Source organism: Rana temporaria, chromosome 3, assembly GCF_905171775.1.
Source record: "Rana temporaria chromosome 3, aRanTem1.1, whole genome shotgun sequence".
Lineage (NCBI taxonomy): Eukaryota > Metazoa > Chordata > Amphibia > Anura > Ranidae > Rana > Rana temporaria.
This window is the reverse complement of record NC_053491.1, coordinates 414,204,781-414,229,247: the sequence shown is the minus strand read 5'-3', so window position 1 is coordinate 414,229,247 and position 24,467 is coordinate 414,204,781. Positions and strand designations below refer to the sequence as shown.

Genomic DNA, 24,467 nt, shown 5'->3' with positions numbered 1-24,467 from the left:
TTGAGGACCACTGACATATCCAAATTCTATAAAACAGGACTGGTAATCATATGAGGTCTCTTCCATAGCATATCATTTCAAAATATATAAATATCTACTTAAATATTAGTAGAGTTTACAGGAGTTAGCAATGGCAGCATTCTAAAAGGCTGTCACAATTGGCTATCTGGGCAGTGGAAGTTCATAAAGATATGAAAAAAAAAAAAACACACACAAAATAGCTGAAGCAGTTGTTTTGGATAGATGTGAACCCAGGACTCAGTGATTTCTTATTATCTAATAAAGTAGTACAGTTTTTCTGTAATCCCAAACATGTAAGTCATTGTGAAGTCTTAACACTCAGCCGGCATACTGGTTATTCAACAATTACTCAACATTTTAAAGCCATGGATTTACATTCAGTCAAGGATCTAAACACCAACAAGGCATCAAGTTATAGTCATGCTTAAAAAAAGTTTGCATACCCTGGCAGAAATTGTGAAATGTTGGCATTAATATTGAAAATATGACTGATCATGCCAAAAAACTGTCTTTTATTTAACTGCTTGCCGACCTGCCGCCGTCATTCTACGGCGGCAGGTTGGCTCTCCTGCGCGAGAGCCCACCATACTACGTCGGCTCTCTCGCAGGCTACCAGGGGCGCGCTCCCCGCTCGCCCCCGACTCCCGTGTGCGTGCCCGGCGGGCGCGATCGCCTCCGGGCACACGCGATCGCTCGTTACAGAGCGGGGACTGGGAGCTGTGTGTGTAAACACACAGCTCCCGGTCCTGTCAGGGGGGGGGGGAAATGCTGATCTTCTGTTCATACAATGTATGAACAGAAGATCAGTGATTTCCCCTAGTGAGGCCACCCCCCCCCCACAGTAAGAACACACCCAGGGACATACTTAACCCCTTCCCCGCCCCCTAGTGTTAACCCCTTCACTGCCAGTGGCATTTTTATAGTAATCCAATGCATTTTTATAGCATTGGGACCATTCGCTATAAAAGTGCCAATGGTCCCAAAAATGTTTCAAAAGTGTCCGAAGTGTCCGTTATAATGTCGCAGTACCGGAAAAAATCGCTGATCGCCGCCATTACTAGTAAAAAAAAAATATTAATAAAAATGCCATAAAAATACCCCCTATTTTGTAAACGATATAACTTTTGCGCAAACCAATCAATAAACGCTTATTGCGATTTTCTTTAACGAAAAATATGTAGAAGAATACGTATCAGCCTAAACTGAGGAAAAAAATTGTTTTTTTATATATTTTTGGGGTATATTTATTACAGCAAAAAGTAAAAAAATATTAATTTTTTTCAAAATTGTCGCTCTATTTTTGTTTATAGCGCAAAAACTAAAAACCGCAGAGGTGATCAAATACCACCAAAAGGACACCAATTTTGTTTGGGAGCCACGTTGAACGACCGTGCAATTGTCAGTTAAAGCGACGCAGTGCCGAATCGCAAAAAGTACTCTGGTCTTTGACCAGCAATATGGTCCGGGGGTTAAGTGGTTAAGGATAGCAATCACATGAAGCCATTTATTAACACATAGTTTTTTGGATCTTTTTTAAATCATAATAACAGAAATCACCCAAATGGCCCTGATAAAAAGGTTACACACCCTGGAATGTTTGGCCTTGGTACAGACACAGAAGGTGGCACACACAGGTTAAACTGGCAATTAAAGGTTTATTTCCCACATCTGTGGCTTTTTAAATCACAATTAGTGTCTGTTTATAAATAGTCAACAAGTTTGTTAGCTCTCACATGGATGCACCAAGCAGGCTAGACACTGAACCATGAGGAGGTAGAAAAGAACAGTCAAAAGACCTGCATAACAAGGTAATGAAACTTTACAACGATGGAAAAGGATATAAAAAGATATCCAAAGCCTTGAATATGCCAGTCAGTACTGTTTAATCACTTATTAAGAAGTGGAAAATTAAGGGCTCTTTTGATACCAAGCCAAGGTTAAGTAGACCAAAAAAGATTGCAGCCACAACTGGCGGAATAATTGCTCAGGATACAAAGAAAAACCCACAGGTAACCGCAGGAGAAATACAGGCTGCTCTCTAAATAATATGGTGTGGTTGTTTTTAAGGAGCACAATTCAACAATACTTTAACAAAAAGTGCTGCATGGTTGAGGTGCCAGAAGGAAGCCTTTACTGCGCCAATGCCACAAAAAAAGCCAACGAGGCATGTCAAGATGGTGTTAGGCATATTGTAACCAGGCCTTTTGTGGAACTTGTACAGTAAAGGCAACTCGACCATGCAGCTCTTTTTTGTTCAAGTATCATCGTATTGTGCTCCTTAAAAACCACCACACTATCTTTTTCCAGAGCAGCCTGTATTTCTCCTGAGGTTACCTGTGGGTTTTTCTTTGTATACCGAACAGTTCTTGTGGCAGTTGTGGCTGAAACCATTCTTGATCTACCTGACCTTGGCTTGGTTTTAGGAGATCCCAACATTTTCAGTACTGACTGGCATATTCAAGGCTTTGGATATATTTTTATATGCTTTTCCATCTTTGTAAAGTTTCATTACATTGTTACGCATGTCTTTTGACTGTTCTTTTCTACCTCCCCATCCATGCATCCATGTGAGAGCTAACAAACTCATTGACTATTTATACACAGACACCAATTGTGATTTAAAAAGCCACCAATGTGGGAAATGAACCTTTAATTGCCATTTTAACCTGTGTGGGCCATTTGGGTGATTTCTGTAAATGTCTTTATGTTATTGCTATCTTTAAATAAAAGACAGTTTTTTTTGCATAGTCACTCATATTTTCAATATTAATGGGAAGGCCGGCCGTAGGCTGGCCTGAATTTGTAGGAGGAGTCGGGGGGTTCTTAAACCCGCCCTCCTTTCTCCTTCCCCACGGCCGGACCTTTTCGATTTCACGACGTGACGTCATCAGCCAGCGACGTATCGGCTCCACGCGGCGGAGAGGCGGCTCGCACGGCTCCTCGGCTCTTCGGTGCTCACGGCACCTACGGTCCCACAGCCCCACCGACTCCAACGGCTCCACCGGCTCCTCGATCGCGGCAGGTTTTCAGGTTGATTCCTTCTCCTCGCTCGGCCGCTACATTCAGGTATCGAGGGGAGGTGTTGTGCAGTACTGGCAGCGCAGCATCACATCGAATCGTAAAGGGGGGGGGTTCTGTGGCTCACTGGCTCTCTGGCTGCATGGTAGGTGAGGAGACCTTGGGTGGGAGGGAGGGGGGGGTCCTGTGGCTCTCTGGCTCTCTGGCTGCATGATAGGTGAGGAAACCTTGGGTGGGAGGGGGGGATTTTCTGTGGCTCTCTGACTGCATGGTAGGGAGGAGACCTTGGGGGGGGGGGCGCTGTGCTCAGGGCAACCAGGGATTTCTGCAGTACTTTTTCTTACTTGAAGGAGACCATTTAATCTGCAGTTCATGCCTTTTATTCCCTGCGTAGGATGTTGTCTGTAAAAGTACTCCATGTGGTTAAAATTTTTCATACATGTGTCCCAGTTAGGAGATATCTCTTGATCCTCCGCATCCCTCCAAGCTGCAGCTGGTTAAAGTGTTTTGCTGGGACAGAGCCCTATAGGTGTCACTCTGAGGTCCTGGTCTCCCTGGGGTGAACCACTCCAGGTGAACGAAGTGCCTTTCCAGGTAAGCCAGCCGAGCGCGTGCATTCGTACGCTGTTGATACGCCAGTCGTGGTACAATCTCCATTTTCGTTGTTATCTCTCTCAGTAAATATTGTCATTTTGATACATGTCTATCGTTTCCCTTCATGGCTATCGTTTCTTCTCTGTTCCAGGACTGTTTTCGTGCAGTCTCATTCACGTAAAGTACAGGGTTTCGTGTCAAAACTGTTGCAGTGAGTGTCAGGCATGTCGTTTCATTTTTCAGTTGTTCTCACGCAGGGTGCGGGTTCCACGTCACTCAGCGGTCACGCAGGTGTCACCGGTAGAAGGTGGGGTGGGTTTCCGCAGGTTTGGGGGGGGGTGGAGTCGCATGGACCTTTGCAAAGGGGGGGGGGGGGGTCGTGGTTCCACTGGGGAGTCATCTTCCACGACGGTGGGCTGGTACGGTTTGAGTTGTTTCGTTCTTAATTGACTTGGTCGGTGGCAAGTTCTCCTCAACCGGCTGGTATGGGTCACCTTTCTCCATTTTTTTCATGCTTCACGTGGCACTTTCGTAGTACACTCGTTGTACCTAGTTCGTCCAGGGGGGTCTGACGCACTTCAGTCCCTCGCATCTATTGTTTCAGGTACCAGACGCAAGGTTTTCCTGTTAGGTGAAGGACTTCCGGTAAAGGTAAGCCGGGATCCCGGGAACCCAACCCGATCTGTCCCAGGTCATCAAGGGTCTGCCTGCCACTGAGGATCGCCTAAATCGTTTAGGTTGTAATGGGTTGAGTTGCTTCGTTTTTAATTGACTTGAGCAGTGGCAAGTCTACTCACCTGTTCGGTCCCCTTTTTCATCACCCATATAGTTACTCAGCAGCTCCTAAAGCTTGGGACCTGTGTCGTTTAAAGGTCCAGGGGGGGGGGGGGGGCTGAGTGTTTCGTTTTTAATTTGTCTGCGTCGGCAGATGGCTCGGCCCTTCCCACCCGGCTTCGGCACGCAAAGCCGAGCTGTTCAGACTTTTGGTCTGAACAGGTCACTCTTCGGGCCATGGCCGCATCCCTGACGCAAATCCATTCCACCCTCAACTCCCTAGCGGGCTCTTTTCAGGACCTGAGGGCCAGGGTGGAAGTGCTGGAGGCCAGCCCATTTCCTGCCCCAGTGGTCCCGGCTCTTCCAGAGGTCTTGGTAGTCCCTGAGGCTCCCACGTTTCCTGGGCCTCAGCTATCAGGTACCAGTCCCGGTGTCCCTTCTGTCACCCCAGCGCATTTCATCCCGGCAGGCATCAGGAAGGACATCCTTGATGGGAAGGACGTCAACCTGGCGTCCTTGTTGATAGCCACTCATGACATGGCTGACAACAAGTCCTACGCCTGTGGGGACGTTTCTGTGATTATCAAAGCCAGGGATCATTTTTGTTGTTTCGAGTTTGTGCTGGCGTTCAGCTTGTTTAGGGATATAGTCTGCTCTGCGAGCCCCCTCAGAAGAGAAGAGTTGGACCACTATCTTTACGCTGTTGTGGAGTTGGGTCACAAATTCGGAGGCTCGGCGTTCTATGACTACCACCGTTCATTTTCCGCCAAAGCGGCCGCTTTGTGGGCCCAGCACCAGGTGGTGGCAGTTTGGAGCCGTGTAGATACGGAACTGTTCTGCCGCCATTTTGCGGGGTTGAGGTCACCGGTTTGCGCCACCTGCCAGTCGTCATCCCACACGGCCTATTGGTGCCCCAACTCGGAAGCTTCGGCCCTCCCGGGCACTTCCAGAGCATTCCCCGGGTCTCTCCCAGCACCTGCGCAGGCACCTACTGTTGACAAATTGGGCCGGCCTATCCAGTATTTGGGGAAATCCCCTATTTGCAATAATTTTAACCATGGGGTCTGCAACTACGGTCAGTGCCGGTTGCTACATATCTGTTCAGGATGCTTCAGGGCCCATCCGAAGTCTACCTGTTCGCTGAGGCTGACAAAAAATAGTTGACTAAGCCACATCAACGTTGGGTTGCTGCAGGACTGGCTGTCCTCTCACCCATCCGCAGAGCTAGGCCCTTTTTTGGTGAAGGGTTTTACTCAGGGCTTCCACACCGGGTTCATTACATTGCCACTGCAGACCTTCGAATGTCCCAATCTCAGGTCATGTTGCGGGGACTTGAGGGCGGTGGACACCTTACTGCAGTCCGAACTGGACAAGGGTTTTGTCATCGGGCCTTTCGCTGTGTCTCCTTTCCAGGCTTGGAGGGTCAACCCGTTGGGTCTGGTCAAGGGAAAGTTCTCAAATAAACAAAGATTAATTTATGACTTGTCCGCCCCTCATTGCTCCGCTGTTCCCAGCCTCAATTCATTAATTCCATCGGAAGAGTTTTCCCTTAAATATGCATCGATAGATCAGGCCATCCAGCGAGTCATCGAGGTAGGGCAGGGCGCCTGGCTGTCCAAGGCAGACATAGCGGACGCCTTCAAACTCCTCCCAATCACGCCGTCACTCTGGCAGTGGCACGGGATCAAGTGGAGAGAGTTGTACTATTTTGCCACCAGACTCACCTTCGGGTCCAAAAGCAGTCCATGGCTTTTCGATGTGTTTGCCCAAGCGCTCTAGTGGATTCTCGTACATAAGGAGCGATGTCATGCGGTCATCCATTACCTGGATGACTTCCTCCTCATCGAGAGTCCCCGGCGCGCCCCCTTGGATTTGCAGAAATTACTGGCAGTTTTTTCTGCACTCAATGTGCCCCTGGCTACCAAAAAACTTGAGGGCCCGGCGTGGACTCTCACCTTTTTGGGGGTCATTTTGGACACCAAAGCCATGCAAGCCAGGCTCCCGGCTGACAAACTCGCCAGGATCAGAGAGTGTATTCACACCTTCTCGGTCTCTCGGCTTTGTACCAGGGTGGAGTTGTTGTCTCTCCTGGGCATGTTAAATTTTGCCATGCGTATTATCCCGCAGGGTAGATCTTTTATTTCCAGATTGTTAGCCTTGCTGCCATCAGCACCAGATTCGGATTCACGGGTCAAACTGGACGCAGCCGCGTTAGCTGACCTCCGCATGTGGGACGAATTCCTCAAACATTGGAATGGGGTCGCTATGTTCATTCCTGGGGAGTCTTGCTCCTCTCCCCAGGTAGGAACTGACGCGGCGGCCACGGTGGGTTACGCTGCTATTTTTGGCACCCATTGGTTGGCAGGTCCCTGGCCGGAGGAGGTTTTGGCCATTCCGGGGTTCACAGAATCATCTGCCTTGTTTGAGATCTATCCCATAGTGGCCGCAGCCTGGGTGTGGCGCAGTTCATGGGCAGGGCAGACAGTGGTGTTCTCCACGGACAACCAGGCGGCCGTGGAGATCATCACCAAGGGAAGGTCCCGGTCCTTGGTCATCATGTCCTTGGTACGCAGGTTAATCTGGTTGTCCCTGCGTCACAAGTTCCATTTCCTATGCAGGTTTATCAGTGGGGTGGAGAATGGTGCGGCTGATGCCCTTTCTCGGCTCAATTTCCTATCTTTTTTTCTACAGGTCCCGCATGCCGATGCACAGGCCACACCATCCCCACGGGCATCTCTGCTGATGCTGGACTAGACACCCTCTTGCGCGAAGCGGCAGAATTAGTTGGGGCATCTCTGGCGAGCAACACCAGGAAGGCTTACGCCACGGCCTGGAAGGCCTTCCTGGTCTTTCAGTCTTTGAACCCCTGTGGCAACAGCATCGATGTCAGTTTTTTGTTGGCGTTTGTCACTCACTGCCACACTCGGCTGAGGTTGTCTCATGGCACCATCAGGACATACCTCGCCGGGGTGCAGCACCACCTGTCCCTGCAGGATCCCAATCGTCCTTCCCCTTTTTCAGCCCACATCATCAAGGCTGCATTAAGGGGTGTCCAGAGGAGGTGTCCTCCAGTTACCACTTGCCGTCTCCCAGTTACAGGGCACATTTTCCGTGGCATGTCCGGGTTGCTGGATGGGCTGCCGTTCGGGAGGTTCCTCAGTGGGGTGCTAAAAGCAGCCATTTACTTGGCTTTTTTTGGGTTCCTCAGGCCAGGCGAATTTTGCCATTCCGGTCCTGGTTCCCGGGTCCTTACGGTCAGTCAGTTGGGCAGACATCCACACTGTTATAATTTACTTTTGACAGCATTGAACCTAGCAAACCGGTCGGGTCATTCATTCAGGATTGGGGCAGCCTCGGCAGCATCCCGTCAGGGGATCCCGGCCCACATCATCAGAAAGTTGGGGAGGTGGAATTCGGGTTGCTATGCCAGATATATTCCAGATCCGCAGGTTGAGATGGCTCGTGCTTTCGTGCACCTTACTGATTAGGTTGTAATTTTTTTGCATTAAACATATTCATCATGTACCCCTGTGTCCTTTGCTTTTTTGGCCCCTTTTAGGCATACTGTCCACGTGACCATTCGGCACACTCCCAGGTCTTGTTTAGGTTATCTTTCCATGTTCACATCCTCAGTCCATGTGGAGACTCCAAGTACAAATGGGAAGGCCAACCGTATGCTGGCCTGAATTTGTAGGAGGAGTCGGGGTGTTCTTAAACCCGCCCTCCTTTCTCCTTCCCCACGGCCGGACCTTTTCGATTCCCCCACCCTCCCATTCCCCTTTTTTATTTATTTTCATTTATTCATTTCATACTTGGGTATGCCCCCTTTTAGGCATACTGTCCACGTGACCATTCGGCACACTCTCAGGTCTTGTTTAGGTTATCTTTCCATGTTCACATCCTCAGTCCATGTGGAGACTCCAAGTACAAATGACAAAATGTCACAATTTCTGCCAGGGTATGTAAACTTTAGAGCACAACTGGGTTCTCCCAGACCCTTTAGTAGCCTTCTCCCAGAGCCTTGTAGCAGCAGGTGTCTCAAAACCTTGAAAAATACTGGTTGCATTCCCATTTGTAGATTCTTTACAGTTCGCACAGCTTTTGATCATTTATTATTGCATCGCTTACCCATCAATACAGGAGTTACAGTTTTAAAATATGTTTTACATTCCGTGCGTGTGTATGCTTTCTCGGCGAGAAAACTGGCGGGAATCCCGACGAGAAAAATAGAGAACCTGCTTTATATTTTCTCGTCGGGATTCGTGAGTGAGTATGCTTACCTGTTACAGGTAATCCAGCGCATGCTCGATAAGAGTTCGATGCATGCGCATACATGTAGCATACAAGTTTAGTGTGGGGTGTAGCAAGATGGCGGCGACGGCATTGAATGTGACGAGCCCTGGCTCGTTGTAGTCGATGATGTCACCGTGTTCTTGCCATTCAAAAGAACAACGGTTCTTTTGAATTTCTTGTCTGTATTGTAAGCTTGCCAGGAATCCCGTCAGCAAAACCAACGGTTTTTTCCTGACAGGATTCCCGGCCGTGTGCACTTGAATGGAAGGGGGTCTGCTGTGCTGGGGGAGCGGTTTATGGGAATGCTGGAGGAGTATTTAAACTAGACTTGAAGGGGAGGGTGAATTAGAATTTCATCGGGCACACAGGTCAGTTAGGGGTCAGACATTAATGGAGAGTGGAATGGGGATAGATGGGAGGAGGGTTATGGCAGGTGACAAGAAAGTTCCCATGTTGCAAACAGCCATTGGAAATTATAGTGCCATTTGTACTTCTATAAATTATATGAAAAACACCAGAGAAAAATGTAACAATACATTTAAGTGTTTGCTCACCAATGCCAGAAGTCTGCCAAGCAAAACAGGTGAGTTGGAAGCTCTGGTGCATGAGGAGAGCTATGATGTAATCGGTATTGCTGAAACTTGGCTTCAATCCTCACATGACTGGGCTATTAATATTCCTGGCTATGCTCTCTTTCGGAAAGACAGGGTAAAAAAGGAAAGGTGGAGGGGTCTGTCTCTATGTGAGAAGTGACCTCAAAGCAAGCGTGAAAGAGAACCTGGTTGATGGAGAGTGTGATGAGGCTGAAGCATTATGGGTGGAACTGCATACACAGGGCCGGCGCTAGCAATAGGCGGATCAGGCGGCTGCCTAGAGCGCCAGATTAGGGGGAGCGCCAAAATCCGGATCCCCAGCCACTCGCTGGGATTCAGATTATTAAAATCCCACCAGGACCGGCGGTTGCGCCTGTGAATACCGACCGCTCTATCCCCAGCCTGCAGTAGCGGCGCGGCGGCGTGGCAGTGAGAAGATGACTGAGGTCTGAGGGAAGAGAGGTGGAATGAGAAGCAGGCAGCCGGCCGGAAGTGCCGCATGATCGGTGGAGGGGGAGGATGATATGGGAGCCCTGCGACTGCATGTAGTGTTAACTACGGCGGGCTTGCCGAAGAAGCCGCTCCCCCCTCCTGGGCGCTCGGGGATCTGATTTGAAAGGACAGGTAGGGGCAGCGCCACTCTCCTGGACCCAGAGTAAAGTAATCACCGCCGCTGGCTCAGGTATAGTGGAAGCACAGTCAGCGCTCCGTGCTGTAGCCTGCGCCCAGTCACAAAAAAAGCAAACACTGACTCTGCATGGACTCTGTTATGCATTGCACTGTGTACACAGGGGGGGTACTGATGTGTGTGGGGGGGCAGACATGCAGGGGGGGTACTGATGTGTGTGGGGGGGAAGACATGCAGGGGGGGTACTGATGTGTGTGTGTGGGGGGGCAGACATGCAGGGGGGTTACTGATGTGTGTGTGGGGGCAGACATGCAGGAGGGGTACTGATGTGTGTGGGGGGGCAGACATGCAGGGGGGGTACTGATGTGTGTGGGGGGGAAGACATGCAGGGGGGGTACTGATGTGTGTGGGGGGAAGACATGCAGGGGGGGTACTGATGTGTGTGGGGGGGCAGACATGCAGGGGGGGTACTGATGTGTGGGGGGGGAAGACATGCAGGGGGGTACTGATGTGTGTGGGGGGGCAGACATGCAGGGGGGGTACTGATGTGTGTGGGGGGGCAGACATGCAGGGGGGGTACTGATGTGTGTGGGGGGGCAGACATGCAGGGGGGGTACTGATGTGTGTGGGGGGGGCAGACATGCAGGGGGGTACTGATGTGTGTGTGGGGGGCAGACATGCAGGGGGGTACTGATGTGTGTGTGTGGGGGGGCAGACATGCAGGGGGGTACTGATATGTGTGTGGGGGGGACACAGATGTGCAGGGAGGTACTGATATATGTGTGTGTGTGTGGGGGGCAGACATGCAGGGGGGGGTACTGATGTGTGTGTGTGGGGGGGCAGACATGCAGGGGGGGTACTGATGTGTGTGTGTGTGGGGGGGCAGACATGCAGGGGGGGTACTGATGTGTGTGTGTGGGGGGGGGCAGACATGCAGGGGGGGGTACTGATGTGTGTGGGGGGGGGGGCAGACATGCAGGGGGGGTACTGATGTGTGTGTGTGGGGGGGCAGACATGCAGGGGGGGTACTGATGTGTGTGTGTGGGGGGGCAGACATGCAGGGGGGGGTACTGATATGTGTGTGGGGGGGGACACAGATGTGCAGGGAGGTACTGATATGTGTGTGTGGGGGGGGGGGGGACGGGCGTGCAGGGGGGTACTGAATGTGTGTGGGGGGGACAGATGGACAGATATTTGTGTGTGGGGGGACAGATGTGTGTGTGTGTGTGGGGGGGGGAGGCGATGTGCAGGGGGGTACAGAGGGGAACAGATGTGTGTGTGTGTGTGTGTAGGAGGGACAGGCGTGCAGGGGGTACAGATATGTGTGTAGGGGGGACAGGTGTGCAGGGGGGAACAGGGGTGTGTGTGTGTGGGGGGGGGGGCAGATGTGCAGGGGGTACAGAGAGGGAACAGATATGTGTGTGTGGGGGGGGCAGATGTGCAAGGGGGTTACAGAGGGGTAGCAGATGTACAGGGGGAGGGGGTGTGTGCAGAGGGGAACAGGCATGCAGAGTGATACAGTGATGGGGTGAGAAGGTCCAGAGGCACAGGTGCAAACCTGTGGACCACTGCTGAAGAAATAGGTGCCGCAAATTTTTTAGTGAGGAGCGGAGTCAATGTGTGTGTGAGGGTGGGGGGGGGGCGGCAAAATTAGGTTTCGCCTAGGGTGTCAAAAATCCTTGCACCAGCCCTGTGCATACAGATGTGCGTAGTTCAAAGTTAATCATTGGAGTTTGTTATAGACCACCCAATGTTAATGAGGAGGTGGAGACTCAGCTCCTTGCACAGATGGAAAGGGCTGCAAGGGCTGGGACGGTGATAATAATGGGGGATTTTAACTACCCAGAAATTGACTGGGATAATGGCATTGCTGGGTCAGTTAAAGGACAAAAATGTAAAAACCTATTGCAGGACAATTTTATGGTGCAGTTTATTGAGGCCCCAACTAGGAATGATGCTCTGTTGGACCTGGTAATCTCAAACAATGCAGAGCTTATTACTAATGATCAGATAAAGGAACATCTGGGTAGCAGTGATCATAACATGATTTCATTTAATGTTAACTATAAGCAAGAAATACATACAGGAAAGATAAAAACACTCAATTTCAAGAGAGCAAATTTTCCAAGGATGAGGGCTGCTCTCCAGGACTTAGATTGGGAGGGAATATTGGCACCGATGAACACAGAACAGAAATGGGAATTCTTCAATAAGACCGTTTATGAACTCACTACAAAGTATATTCCCATGGGCAATAAGTTTAAAAGGCTAAAAACAAAACCTATGTGGCTCACAGTCAAAGTTAAAAAAGCTATAAACAATGAGAAAATAGCTTTTAAAAAATATAAAAATGAAGGAACACTAGTGTCGTTTAAATGTTACAAAGAATATAACAGGATATGTAAAAAGGAAATCAAGGGTGCGAAAAAACGACAGATTGCAAAACATAGTAGGACAAACCCCAAAAAATTATTTAAATATATTAATAGTAAAAAGGTGAAGTCTGAGCATGTAGGCCCCATACAAAATAATCTAGAGTGGGTGACTGGGGACAAAGAGAAGGCAAATGTATTAAATGCTTTCTTCAGCTCTGTGTATACAAAGGAGCATGGGGGAGGAGCTCATGTCCAAAATGGGGGTGGGAGTGACAAAGTGGGAGCCCCAAATCCACAATGGCTCAAAAGTGATATGGTCCAGAAATATTTAGACAGAATAAAGGTGGATAAAGCACCTGGACCAGATGGCATCCACCCACGGATCCTAAAAGAATTGAGCTCTGTAACTTCAAAGCCACTGTATCTAATATTTAGGGACTCATTAATAACAGGTATAGTACCACTGGATTGTCGTAGAGCCAATGTGGTGCCTATATTTAAAAAGGGAACAAAGTCTTAGCCAAGTAACTATAGACCTGTTAGTCTAACTTCTATAGTTGGGAAGATACTGGAGAGATTAATAAAAGACCACATGGATGAGTTCTTGATGGAAAAAAAAACTATTTAAGCAACAGACAGCATGGATTCATGAAAGACAGAAGTTGTCAGACAAACCTGATTTCCTTTTATGAAGAGGTAAGTAAAACCTTGGACAGAGGAGTGGCTAAGGACATGATATACTTGGATTTTGCAAAAGCGTTCGATACAGTTCCGCACACACGGCTCATGTGTAAGGTAAGGTCTACAGGATTGGATATATCAGTTTGTAAATGGATAGAAAACTGGCTAAAAGACAGAATTCAGAGAGTGGTGGTTAATGATTCTCACTCCGAATGGTCCAAGGTTATCAGCGGTGTACCCCAAGGTTCAGTGTTGGGACCCTTACTTTTTAATATATTTATAAATGATATTGGGTCTGAGATCAAAAGTAACATTTCTGTCTTTGCAGATGACACCAAGCTATGCAGTGGAATAACGTCCTTACAGGATGTCTCCAATTTACAAGCCGACCTCAATGCTGTCTAATTGGGCTATGTAACTATGTTACTATGTGTACAGGGCTTAAAGGGGCTGTAAAGGTTCGTTTTTTATTTTCTAAATAGGTTCCTTTAAGCTAGTGTATTGTTGGTTCACTTACCTTTTCCTTCAATTTCCCTTCTAAATGTTTTTTTTCATTGTTTTCTTTGTCTGAATTTCTCACTTCCTGTTTTTCCTCAGTAAGGTGTTCAGTAAGCTGTTCTAAATGACTTTCCACCAATCGGATGATAGTGGAAAGCTTACTGAGGAGAAACAGGAAGTGAGAAATTCAAACAAAGAAAAAAAACATTTAGAAGGGAAATCAAAGGAAAAGGTAAGTGGTAGGTAAGTAACCAACAATGCACTAGCTTAAAGGAACCTATTTAGAAAATAAAAGACGAACCTTTACAACCCCTTTAAGAACTGTTCCTTACTCCGAGATCAACAGATCAAATTTAAATATGCATCTGTAGCTTGGTGTCTCCTTACACACTGACACACAATGGGTCAGTATCACAGCATTTTCATAAGAACTGGTCAGGAATTGCACCCTACATATTTCTTTCATCACATCTTTTCATTAAACAAGAAACCGTAAAGACTCTTATAATGCAACCTTACCACTTGACCAAGGCACTCAGCATTACAGGCCAGGGACTCATATACAGCTTCTTTGCTTGTGCATGCTCCCTTGTAGCAGACCTGCAAAGGCAAAACAATTTCAATGAATCCATGAGATATTCACATCATCTGAAGAATAGACAATTGGCTTCATATCCTATAAAGTAGCACACTTATATGAGTGTTCCCTAGAGTGTTTCATTTTTCCAAAGATGTGATTTTCATTTGACTTTGCTTACACCTCGAGTCTCAGTGATGTAAAAGATATATATGCCAAATTTCAAGAAGAATGGATAATATTTAGGGGTTGCACACATTGATCACTTTTATCACAAACTAGTGACATTTCTAACATTGAACTAAGTGTACAAAAGAAGAAAAAAAGATTCATATAAGAATAAACATTACAAAGCTATTGCTGAAATCAATAAGACATTTATACTGGAAGCCTCATCTCCATCATCACAAGCACATAGTGATGAAGAGGCTGAGATTTCACCTCCAGCAACGAAAAAATTACGTTCAAGTCCTAGATTAAAACCTCTTGGATTGGATTGGATTTTAATTGGAATAAATACTTATAGAGCGCCGAATGCGAGTTGTGAAACTCGCGTCTAAGCGCTTACCAACAAGCTGGGGGTATCCAGTTCCCAGGAGCAAAAAGAAGAAACTAGGACATCTAAGTAAAAGAGGTGAAAGACAAGAAATAAACAGAAATATAAAAAGAAGGGGGGGGGGTGTCAGGGCACAAAAAGCCTATCCCTACTCCCTGACCATGGACCGCAGCCTGGGATTAAGGCAGCGTCCTGCTAAGGGCTTGGAAGGCCAAGTCTCTATCTGTAGGCTTGTGAAAAAATAAGTGTTTTTAAGCCCTTACGGAAGGCCATCAAGGAGGAGGATGCTCGGAGCTGATGAGGGAGCTGGTTCCAAAGAGAATTCCCCAGTGTTTGGAGCCGGCGGCCACCTTTTGAAGCTGATCGACTAGATTGAATATTCGCTAACAGGACGTCAGTTGAACGAAGCTCTCTGGGTGGACAGTAGTGTTGTGTCATATTCGATAAGTACATCGGACCTAGTTGCCAATAGGCCCGAAACACCAGACAGAGTGCCTTGAACTCAACCCATTTTGCTATCGGGAGCCAGTGTAGATTCTTAAGCACCGGGGAGATGTGATTCCGCCTTGGGCAGTTTGTGACTAGTCTTACAGCATGATTCTGTGTAATCTGCAATCGTTTTATCCACTTCTGTGGGAGCCCTAGAAAGAAAACGTTGGAACAATCTAACCTAGAGTGGATAAGTCCACGAACTAAGATCATACGGTTGTGCTGAGTGAAGAGATTCTTAATTTTCCGTAATAATTGCAGATGATAGTTGGCTGATTTTATGCAATATTTTGCGTGAGGTACGAAGCTTAGTTCAGCATCAAAAATTATACCCAAATTTGTAACCTGCTTAGCTGGAGTTGGGGCAGGGCCAAACGAGGGTGGCCAGGCAGGTAAAAAGGTAGAGTTAGCCTGTGGGCCGATCAGCAAAAGCTCAGTTTTGTCGGCGTTAAGGCCTAGCCTGTTTGTGTCCATCCATTGTTGGATGTTATATAGTCCCTTATTCAGCTGCTCTGGCATATTAGGTCCACTTGCAAGGTCTGCCAAGATCTGTGTGTCGAAAATAGTAAAAAAATCAGCGCAATATACAGGTAAAACACAATCAGCAGCTATGCACTAGGATTCAATTTATAAATTCCTTAAGAGTCAATGTAAAGTAGATAGTGCAGCGCTAGAGGAAAAGTCCAAATAAAGATCATCCAGGTGATTCTCTTATAAGTGACTGACAATATGAGGCATGCAGGTGATATAGCGTGGGTTAGCAGGAGACCTCCACCAATAGTAACAATGGCCGCTCACCTCACTGATAATAAAAAAATCGCTTTCCCATAAGGGTCAATCCCAGGCATGTAACAGCATAATCCAAGCAGGATAGGAATACATCTCAGGTAATATCAGCATGGATGGCGGATCTCAAATAATATCAACATGGATAGCAGCCATGGAATCCGATGTAAGAAAAACAAAACATAGTGTTTCTCCGCAATAACCAATATAACATTTAATAGTGAAAATACACTTACATAAAAAGCACTATATCCAGTGCTAGGAATCAAATGCAAAAAACGCACAGCATGGTCCGATAGATGGCAGCGGGTGACGTCACGTACTTCCCTACCGGGAAGGCTGCAATTCTAGGCCGGCCGCTAGGTGGCGATTCCATTGCGGGCGGCGTAGAATATGCAAATGAGTAGTTACGGCGATTCACGAACGTCCGCTTTGCCCGTCGATCTAAATTTACGTCGTTTCCGTAGAGATGCGTCACGTAAAGCTAAGCATGCCCTCTAGGTGGCCTAACCAATGTTAAGTATGGCCGTCGTTCCCGCGTCAAATTTTTAAATTTCACGTCGTTTGCGTAAGTCGTCCGTGAATGGCGCTGGACGCCATTTACGTTAACGTCGAAACCAATGACGTCCTTGCGATGTCATTTAGCGCAATGCACGTCGGGCAATTTTAGGGACGCGCCTAATTTAAATGGTGCCCCATTTGAATTAGGCGGGCTTGCGCCGAGCAGATTTACGCTACGCCGCCGCAAGTTTACAGGTAAGTGCTTTGTGAATCAGGCACTTACGCTGTAAACCTGTGGCGGTGTAATGTAAATGGGATACGTTACGCCGCCGCTGCGCAACGTATTTGTCTGTGAATCTGGCCCATGGTTTTTAAATGAAAAGACCTGAGCCATTTTGTTACTAATGAAACAAAGACGTTCTTTGAATTGTTTGGGATCCACGACGAGACAGAATACTGCAGTGACTCTCTAAGAAGCCATGTGCACGCTCTTAACCCCTTCAACACAGGGCTTTTATACCCACCTCCATACCAGGCCTATTCTGGCACTTCTCTCCTACATGTACAAATCATCATTATTTTGCTAGAAAATTACTCAGAACCCCCAAACATTATATATGTTTTTTTAGCAGACACCCTAGGGAATAAAATGGCGGTCATTACAACTTTTTATCTTGCACGGTATTTGCGCAATCATTTTTCAAACGCCTTTTTATGGAGAAAAAATGGTTTCATTAATTGGAAAATAACAAAACAGTAAAGTTAGCCCAATTTTTTGTAAAATATGAAAGATGATGTTACGCCGAGTAAATGATACCTAACATGTCACGGTTTAAAATTGCGCACACTCATGGAATGGCGCCAAACTTCGTTACTTAAAAATCTCCATAGGTGACTCTTTGAAAAAATGTACAGGTTACCAGTTTAGAGTTACAGAGGAGGTCTAGGGCTAAAATTGTTGTACACGCTCTAACGCACGAGGCGATACCTCACATATGTGGTTTGAACGACGTTTACATACGTAGGCAGGACTTACGTGTGCGTTCGCTTCTGAGCGTGAGCTACCGGGGACAGAGGCGTTTTAATTTATTTTTTATTTTTTTAACTTTATTTATTTATTTTTTACACTTTAAAAAAAAAAAAATGTATCACTTTTATTCCTATTACAAGGAATGTAAACATCCCTTGTAATAGGAAAGGTGTGTGACAGGTCCTCTTTAAAGCGGGAGTTCACCCGAAAAAAAAAAATTAACATTAGATTTAGGCTAATTAAGGGGAGCAGAAACGGATATTTATTTTAAAATCAATGCCGTATTTACCGTTTTAGAGATAGATGTTCTCCCGCCGCTTCCGGGTATGATCTTCGGGACTGGGCGTTCCTATTATATTGACAGCCTTCCGACGGTCGCATACAGCGCGTCACCAGTTGCCGAAAGAAGCCGAACGTCGGTGCAGCTCTATACGGCGCCTGCGCACCGACGTTCGTCTACTTTCGGAAACTCGTGACGCGCTGTATGCGACGGTCGGAAGGCTGTTAATCAAATAGGAACGCCCAGTCCCGCACGCCATACCCGGAAGCGACGGGAGAACATCTATCTCTAAAACGGTAAGTACAGCATTGATTTAAAAATAAATACCTGTTTCTGCTCCCCTTAATTAGCCTTAATCTAATGTTAAAAATTTTACATTTAATTTAAGGGTGAACCTCCACTGTTTTACAGATTTGGCGTTTACAAGACTAAAACAGTTTTTTTGTTGCTAGAAAATTACTTAAAACCCCCAAACATTATATATTTTTTTCTAACACCCTAGAGAATAAAATGGCGGTCATTGCAATACTTTTTGTCACACCGTATTTTCGCAGCGGTCTTACAAGTGCACTTTTTTTTGGAAAAAAAATCACTTTTTTGAATTAAAAAATAAGACAACAGTAAAGTTAGCCCAATTTTTTTATATATTGTGAAAGATAATGTTACGCCGAGTAAAATGATACCCAACATGTCGCGCTTCAAAATTGTGTCTGCTCGGGGCGTGGCCTGCAGCGGAGCCGGATGGCAGCCTAGAGAGAGAGCTCCGCTATCCACGAGTCATCAACGGCACTAAACGGCCTGCAAAAGGACTTTATTCAGCCTCAAAGCTGTGCGACCCGGTCCGGACACCCTCGGGGACCATGGCTAACAAGCGGAAGGGCTCCGTGAAACCCCAGCGCCTCATGGACATGTTTACAGTCCCGAGGGATGGGGGCAGGCAAGATGGCGCCGGCGCGGCCTCGACGCCTGGACCTTACAACCAGGCCAGAAACAGCGGAGGAGCCCGCTCCTGCCACAGACAGCAAATGTCCCCACAGGGAGACCAGCACTCTACTCCCTCTCCCTCCGACAGCCCAGCAAAAGCGCGGATGAGGATGGATGGCGCTGGATGCGGCCCTGCAGTGAGCCCTGTGACAGAATCCAGAGATGACACACGTGAGTTACCAGACTCCATTGCCACCTTCCCTACTAGTAACCAGCCTGTGATGGACACTGTACTTAGGGATATGCTGGTGACATTGCGTAGCTCACTTCAGGCAGATATGATGAACTGTATACATAGAGTGAGTGGGGAGCTGAGGGAGGTGGAGGACAGGGTGGAACACATCGAGACAAAGATGGGGGAGTATGCCTCCACCATTAATAACCTAGTGGATGCTAGTGAAGTCCAGGAAGAGAGCAGTGAGTGGATCAAGAACAAATTAGCAGACCTCGAGGACAGATCCAGGAGGAACAACATGAAGATAAGGGGGGTCCCCGAGTCAGTACAACCCCTGGATCTGCGATCGTATGCGATCGACCTGTTCTCGTCTCTCCTCCCTAACCTTACCGAAGTGGACATTACTATAGATAGGATTCACAGGCTCCCAAAACCTGCCTTCCTGCCTGCTGATGTACCCAGGGATGTGATCCTGCGCATGACCTTTTTCCATGTGAAGGAACAGCTTATGCAAGCTATGCGTAGGAATGATAATATTCCCTCCAGGTTTCAAAACCTGCAATTCTACCCTGACCTCTCCCAGCACACCCTGCAAAAAGGCGGAATCTTGGTACTATCACCAAAGCCTTGAGGAATCATGATATCCCTTACAAATGGGGTTTTCCCACTAAACTTGTCATCACATACAAAGACAGATCGTTTAATGTGGACACTGTGGACAGGGGAATCAAGCTGCTGAAAGAGTGGGAGATCCTGCCAAGTTCCAGCGAAAACGATAAACCGTCCTCTCAGAGAGCAAATGTCACCCCCGATTGGAAGCAGGTTACGCAAAGAAATGCCAGATTGCATAAGTAATCTCCACCTTATCCTTTGTCAGGATCTTTGAGGAATCTCGTGGACGCCGTAAAGGGCCTTAGGCATGAACTTACCCCTCCTCGAACCTGAGCAGCGTGCATCTGCACCCGGGCATGACCCTCTTGTGATACCTTCTGTTGCCATAGAAATGGCTGGATGTCCGTTGATATCCCTACTACTTTTTTGTATTATTTTTCTGTTTCTCTCTTTTTCCTTTTGTTTTTGGATTCGTACAGATTACAACGTACTCTCAAGATGGAAATCTACTGAAAGTTCTACACAATCTCCACACCATGTGCCTACGGTTCGGCTGATCATCTTCAAAACAAGCTGCCAACTCGGAGCCGCAGTGAGTAGTTTTGTTCATGCACCTAGACAGTCACTGTTATCCACCTCGCTAAGGGGGGCTATGACCCTCCAGGAGTCGATCCTGCCGCAGACTGCACCTTTTATTTGGTACACAGATGCCGATTAAAATTGTATCTATCAATGCTAGGGGCCTAAACCACCCCGTCAAGAGACGGTCCATGTGGAAGGAAGCCGCGCTACATAAGAGTGACATCATATGTGTCCAGGAAACGCACTTCCACAAGGAATCCCCACCCCAGTGCTCCCATAGGAACTATCCCCATGTATTCACTGCTAACGCCACTACCAAAACGAAGGGGGTATTGACAGCTATACGAGACACAGTAGCTTTCACTCTGCACGTGGAATTGGCTGATCAGGGGGGAGAAAACTGGCCCTGGTATGCGATATCAACTCAGTGACATACACAATTGTTAACGTTTACGCTCCGAATGTCCACCAGGTATGATTTTTCAACAAATTAATGGGGAAGCTACAATCCATTAAGAGGGGTCTTCTTGTGATATGCGGGGACTTCAATGCTGTACCGGATTTGACCATGGATTCCACAACCAAAGCGCACAGGGCTAGGGTTTCCCTGCAGGAATCTATCCACACGGCGGAAATGTTTGATGTGTGGAGATGTCTCCATGCTGGAGAAAGAGACTTCACTTTTTTTTCAGCTCCTCACCGCACATACACAAGGATAGACTTGTTTTTGACTGACTACAGCACTTTGACTAGGGCTGTCTCTGCATCTATTAACAACATAATGTGGTCGGACCACGCTTCAATTTCCCTAACCCTTAAAGATGCGTCGCCCACCAATCCTCCCCCTGTGTGGAGGGCTAACACGTTTCTACTGCAACAACCTGATGTGCAACTACAAGTGGAGAAACACCTGAAGGAGTTTTTCGCTATAAATGACACGCCTACCCAGGATCAATTCACCTTGTGGTCTGCCCATAAGGCTTATATTCGGGGTATACTTATCCAATTGGGGGCTGGGGCAAGGAGGCAGCGGCATTAAAAAATTAAGGAACTCACAGAGGAAATTGCTAAAGGGGAGGGTGAGAGTAAAAAACAAGCCTCAAAATCATTATCTGCTAGGCTCACACAAATGAGAAGTGACCTCAGACTCCTCCTATTGGAGGATTTTGAGAAACACTCTAAACGACTAAAGATGAATTATTATGCACAGGGCAACAGGGCTGGTAAAATGCTGGCGAACAGAATTAAGGGGCGAAGAATTAAAACCAGAATCCCTTACATTCTACATCCCTTACACAAAACAAAGTTGTTCCACCCTCAAGATGTGGCGGATGCCTTCAGCCATTATTATGGCACTCTCTATAACTTAAAAGAGGACAGAGACACGTTTCAACCCAATACCCTAATGATAAATGACTTTTTGAGCAAAGTGTCTCTGCCCCAGTTATCCCCGACACAAATTGATTTCCTCAATTCCCCCTTTACCATTATGGAGATTCAAAAAACCATTGACTCCCTTCCCTCCAACAAATCCCCAGGCCCTGATGGTTTTGTAGGGGAATATTACCAGATATTTAAGACCACCCTGTCGCCTTATCTTGAAAAAGTATTTAGCAAAGCTGCTGCTTCCTCGTCCTTCCCCTCAGAAATGCTAGAAGCACTTATCGTGACCTTACCCAAGCCAGGGAAGAACCCGGACACTCCAGCCAACTTTAGACCCATTTCGCTATTGAATAGCGACATTAAGCTATATGCCAAACTTATTGCTAGCCGACTGGTGGATATACTACCTGTACTGATTCACCCTGACCAGGTCGGATTCACCAAAGGGCGACAGGCCTCGGACGCCACTAGGCGATTGATCAATGTTGTTCACCTTGCGGAGGTTCAGCAAAGGCCTTCTCTGCTCCTTGCCCTGGACGCAGAGAAGGCCTTTGATAGGGTCCACTGGGGCTATATGAGGATGGTCCTTGGGAGGTTTGGGTTCACGGGACCCATTCTTTCCGCAATACTGGCCCTATACTCAACGCCATCGGCTAGAGTGTTTACCTCTGGGATGCTCTCTAGGCCCTTTACAATCACAAATGGCACTCGCCAGGGGTGCCCTTTATCACCCTTAATTTTCAACTTAATTTTAGAACCCCTTGCCTCATACATTAGAACACATAAAGACATCAGAGGATTTCCCACATCTAAAACGGAACACGTTATCAGCCTTTTCGCTGACGACATTATTTTGATGCTCTCAGACCCCGATACTTCCCTGGCTTCGGGGCATGAAACACTTCAAATGTTTGGGAAATTATCCTATTATAAAGTTAATGAAACTAAATCTTTTATTTTGGGGATGGGGGTTAGCGCTAGATTAAGATGCTCGCTCAGTTCACGGTTTCCGTACGCCTGGAGCAACAACGGAATTAGATATCTGGGCATCACATTGTCAGCTACATCAAAAGAACTTTTGCATCCAACTATACACCATTCTTGGCCTCCTTTCCGGCCAGGCTGCGGGAGCTGGCTAAAAGTGAACTTTTGTGGTCGGGCCACCTGGCGGCCTTTAAAATGATGGTCCTCCCGCAAATAATTTACTTGTTCAGGACTCTCCCTATCCCGGCCCCTAATTCCTTTTTTGTTAAACTCCAAGCCCTGATTAATCGTTTCCTTTGGAAAGGTAAAAAAGCAAGGTGGGCGTTTAGGAATTCCATAGCTTCTAGAGGACCCGGGGGGGTGGGAAATGTAGTGGTCAGGGACTATCATGGGGCTGCGGTTTTGGCACAGCTCAGGACATGGTTCCCTAACTCGCCAGCCAAAAGATGGAGAGAGCTGGAGGAGGTCCAGTATGCCCTTGGGAGCCTGTGTGATCTCCTGATGGCATCTGTTCTTCCATCCAGACCTCCAGACGGAATGTCTCCCACAGTGATGGCTTCATTGAAAGCGTGGAGTGTGCTTATGCAGACGTCCCAGATACATCATCCTGGGAAGACTTTTCCTCTGCCGATAACATGCCTTACAGCCGTTATCCCAGATTTAAATCTCACTCATTGGTCTGAGAGGGGAATAGTTCATATCTCCGATCTAATGATAGGCCTGGGAGGAAAGACATTTAGATCACTCCAGGTGGAGTTTGGCCTGGGGGAGGCTGACTACTTTACTTTTCTACGAATAAGCCATTTCCTTAAGACTGGTCCGCCTCTCTCGATCCAGCTTCACTGGAGGATTACACGTTACTTCACCAATCAATTTACCAACATTAAGGGGATCTCCCTGTTTTACAATGCTATAAATAATAAACTAGTATTTGCAAAATCCACCAACGTAGTAGCGTGGGAGAGAGACTTAGATCTTTCTTATTCCTCAGAGCAATGGCAACGTGCTCTACAAACTACTTATGCCTCCACTAGATGCATCAACCTCTGGGAACAACATCAGAAAGTTCTGTTAAGGTGGTATTTGACCCCTTTCAGGATTTCAAAATTTAGCCCTCAAACATCCCCACTCTGCTGGAGGGGATGTGGCCTTATAGGTACTCTATTCCACATACTGTGGGAGTGCCCTTACATATGCCCGGTCTGGAGGGCAGTTTTTGACCTGGTGACCCAAGTGGTGCAGGGGGAGATACCTGAGACCCCGGGGTTCGCTATGCTCTCGTTGGGGATAAACTATCCCGAAACCCAGCAGAGAGGTTGTTTCCCATATTCTACTAGGCACCAGATTGACTATCACCCGCCATTGGAGGGACCAAATTGTTCCCTCAATACAGGAGATAATAGCAACAGTCAACACACTCATTGGTTATGAACTGATGTTCGCAGCATCCCAGGGCAAATATATGATGGCCTGCAAAAGGTGGAAGCCGTGGACTGAGTGGTACAAAAAGAAACATAGCTGTTAACATACTTTCTACCTCAAGTCTTTGAGAGACAATCGAGCACTTGCAGTGGATATAGTTCTCAAAGGTGCTTATAATTACTTGGAATCTGTTACTATCCTGCTCTTCTTTGCTTTTTTCTTCTTTCCTTTCTCTCTTTCTCCCTCTCTCTCCTTCACTTTCTTCACTGTTGTTTCTTTATCCTCTATCGTGCTACCTTGACAATCTTGAAAGCGACAAGTACTGCTTCACTCATATAGGTCTTGTTATTATTATGTGGAGGGGCGGGGGGGGGGGGTGGACCCTCTCAGGAAGTACACAGTTAGATCCCATGGGGGTGTAAGGGGGGGTCCGATCTTCCTCATCCTCTGCCTCTGTCCTCAGGTTTCCTGTTTTTCTCCCGAGTCCACATCAGTTAGAGAGTTCTGTTGACCTAGAAGGAGAATATGTCTAGAAGTATATTCCTTCGGATCGGTATACGGGTATATTGATAGTTAACTTCAGCCTTGCAACTAAGATGTCAAGATTTTCTGCTGATATGCACGCAACTTA

The 24,467-nt window shown here is 47.2% G+C and overlaps 1 protein-coding gene across 1 annotated transcript in view; it reads right to left on the bottom strand.

Annotated features, from left to right (window-relative positions):
* Positions 1-24,467, bottom strand: part of LOC120933091 (disintegrin and metalloproteinase domain-containing protein 28-like) — a 150,991-nt gene that overhangs the window by 9,794 nt on the left and 116,730 nt on the right. Inside the window, exon 5 of the mRNA XM_040346090.1 lies at positions 13,995-14,075. Coding sequence (XP_040202024.1) covers positions 13,995-14,075 — 81 coding nt within the window. The remainder of the gene's footprint in view (positions 1-13,994; positions 14,076-24,467) is intronic.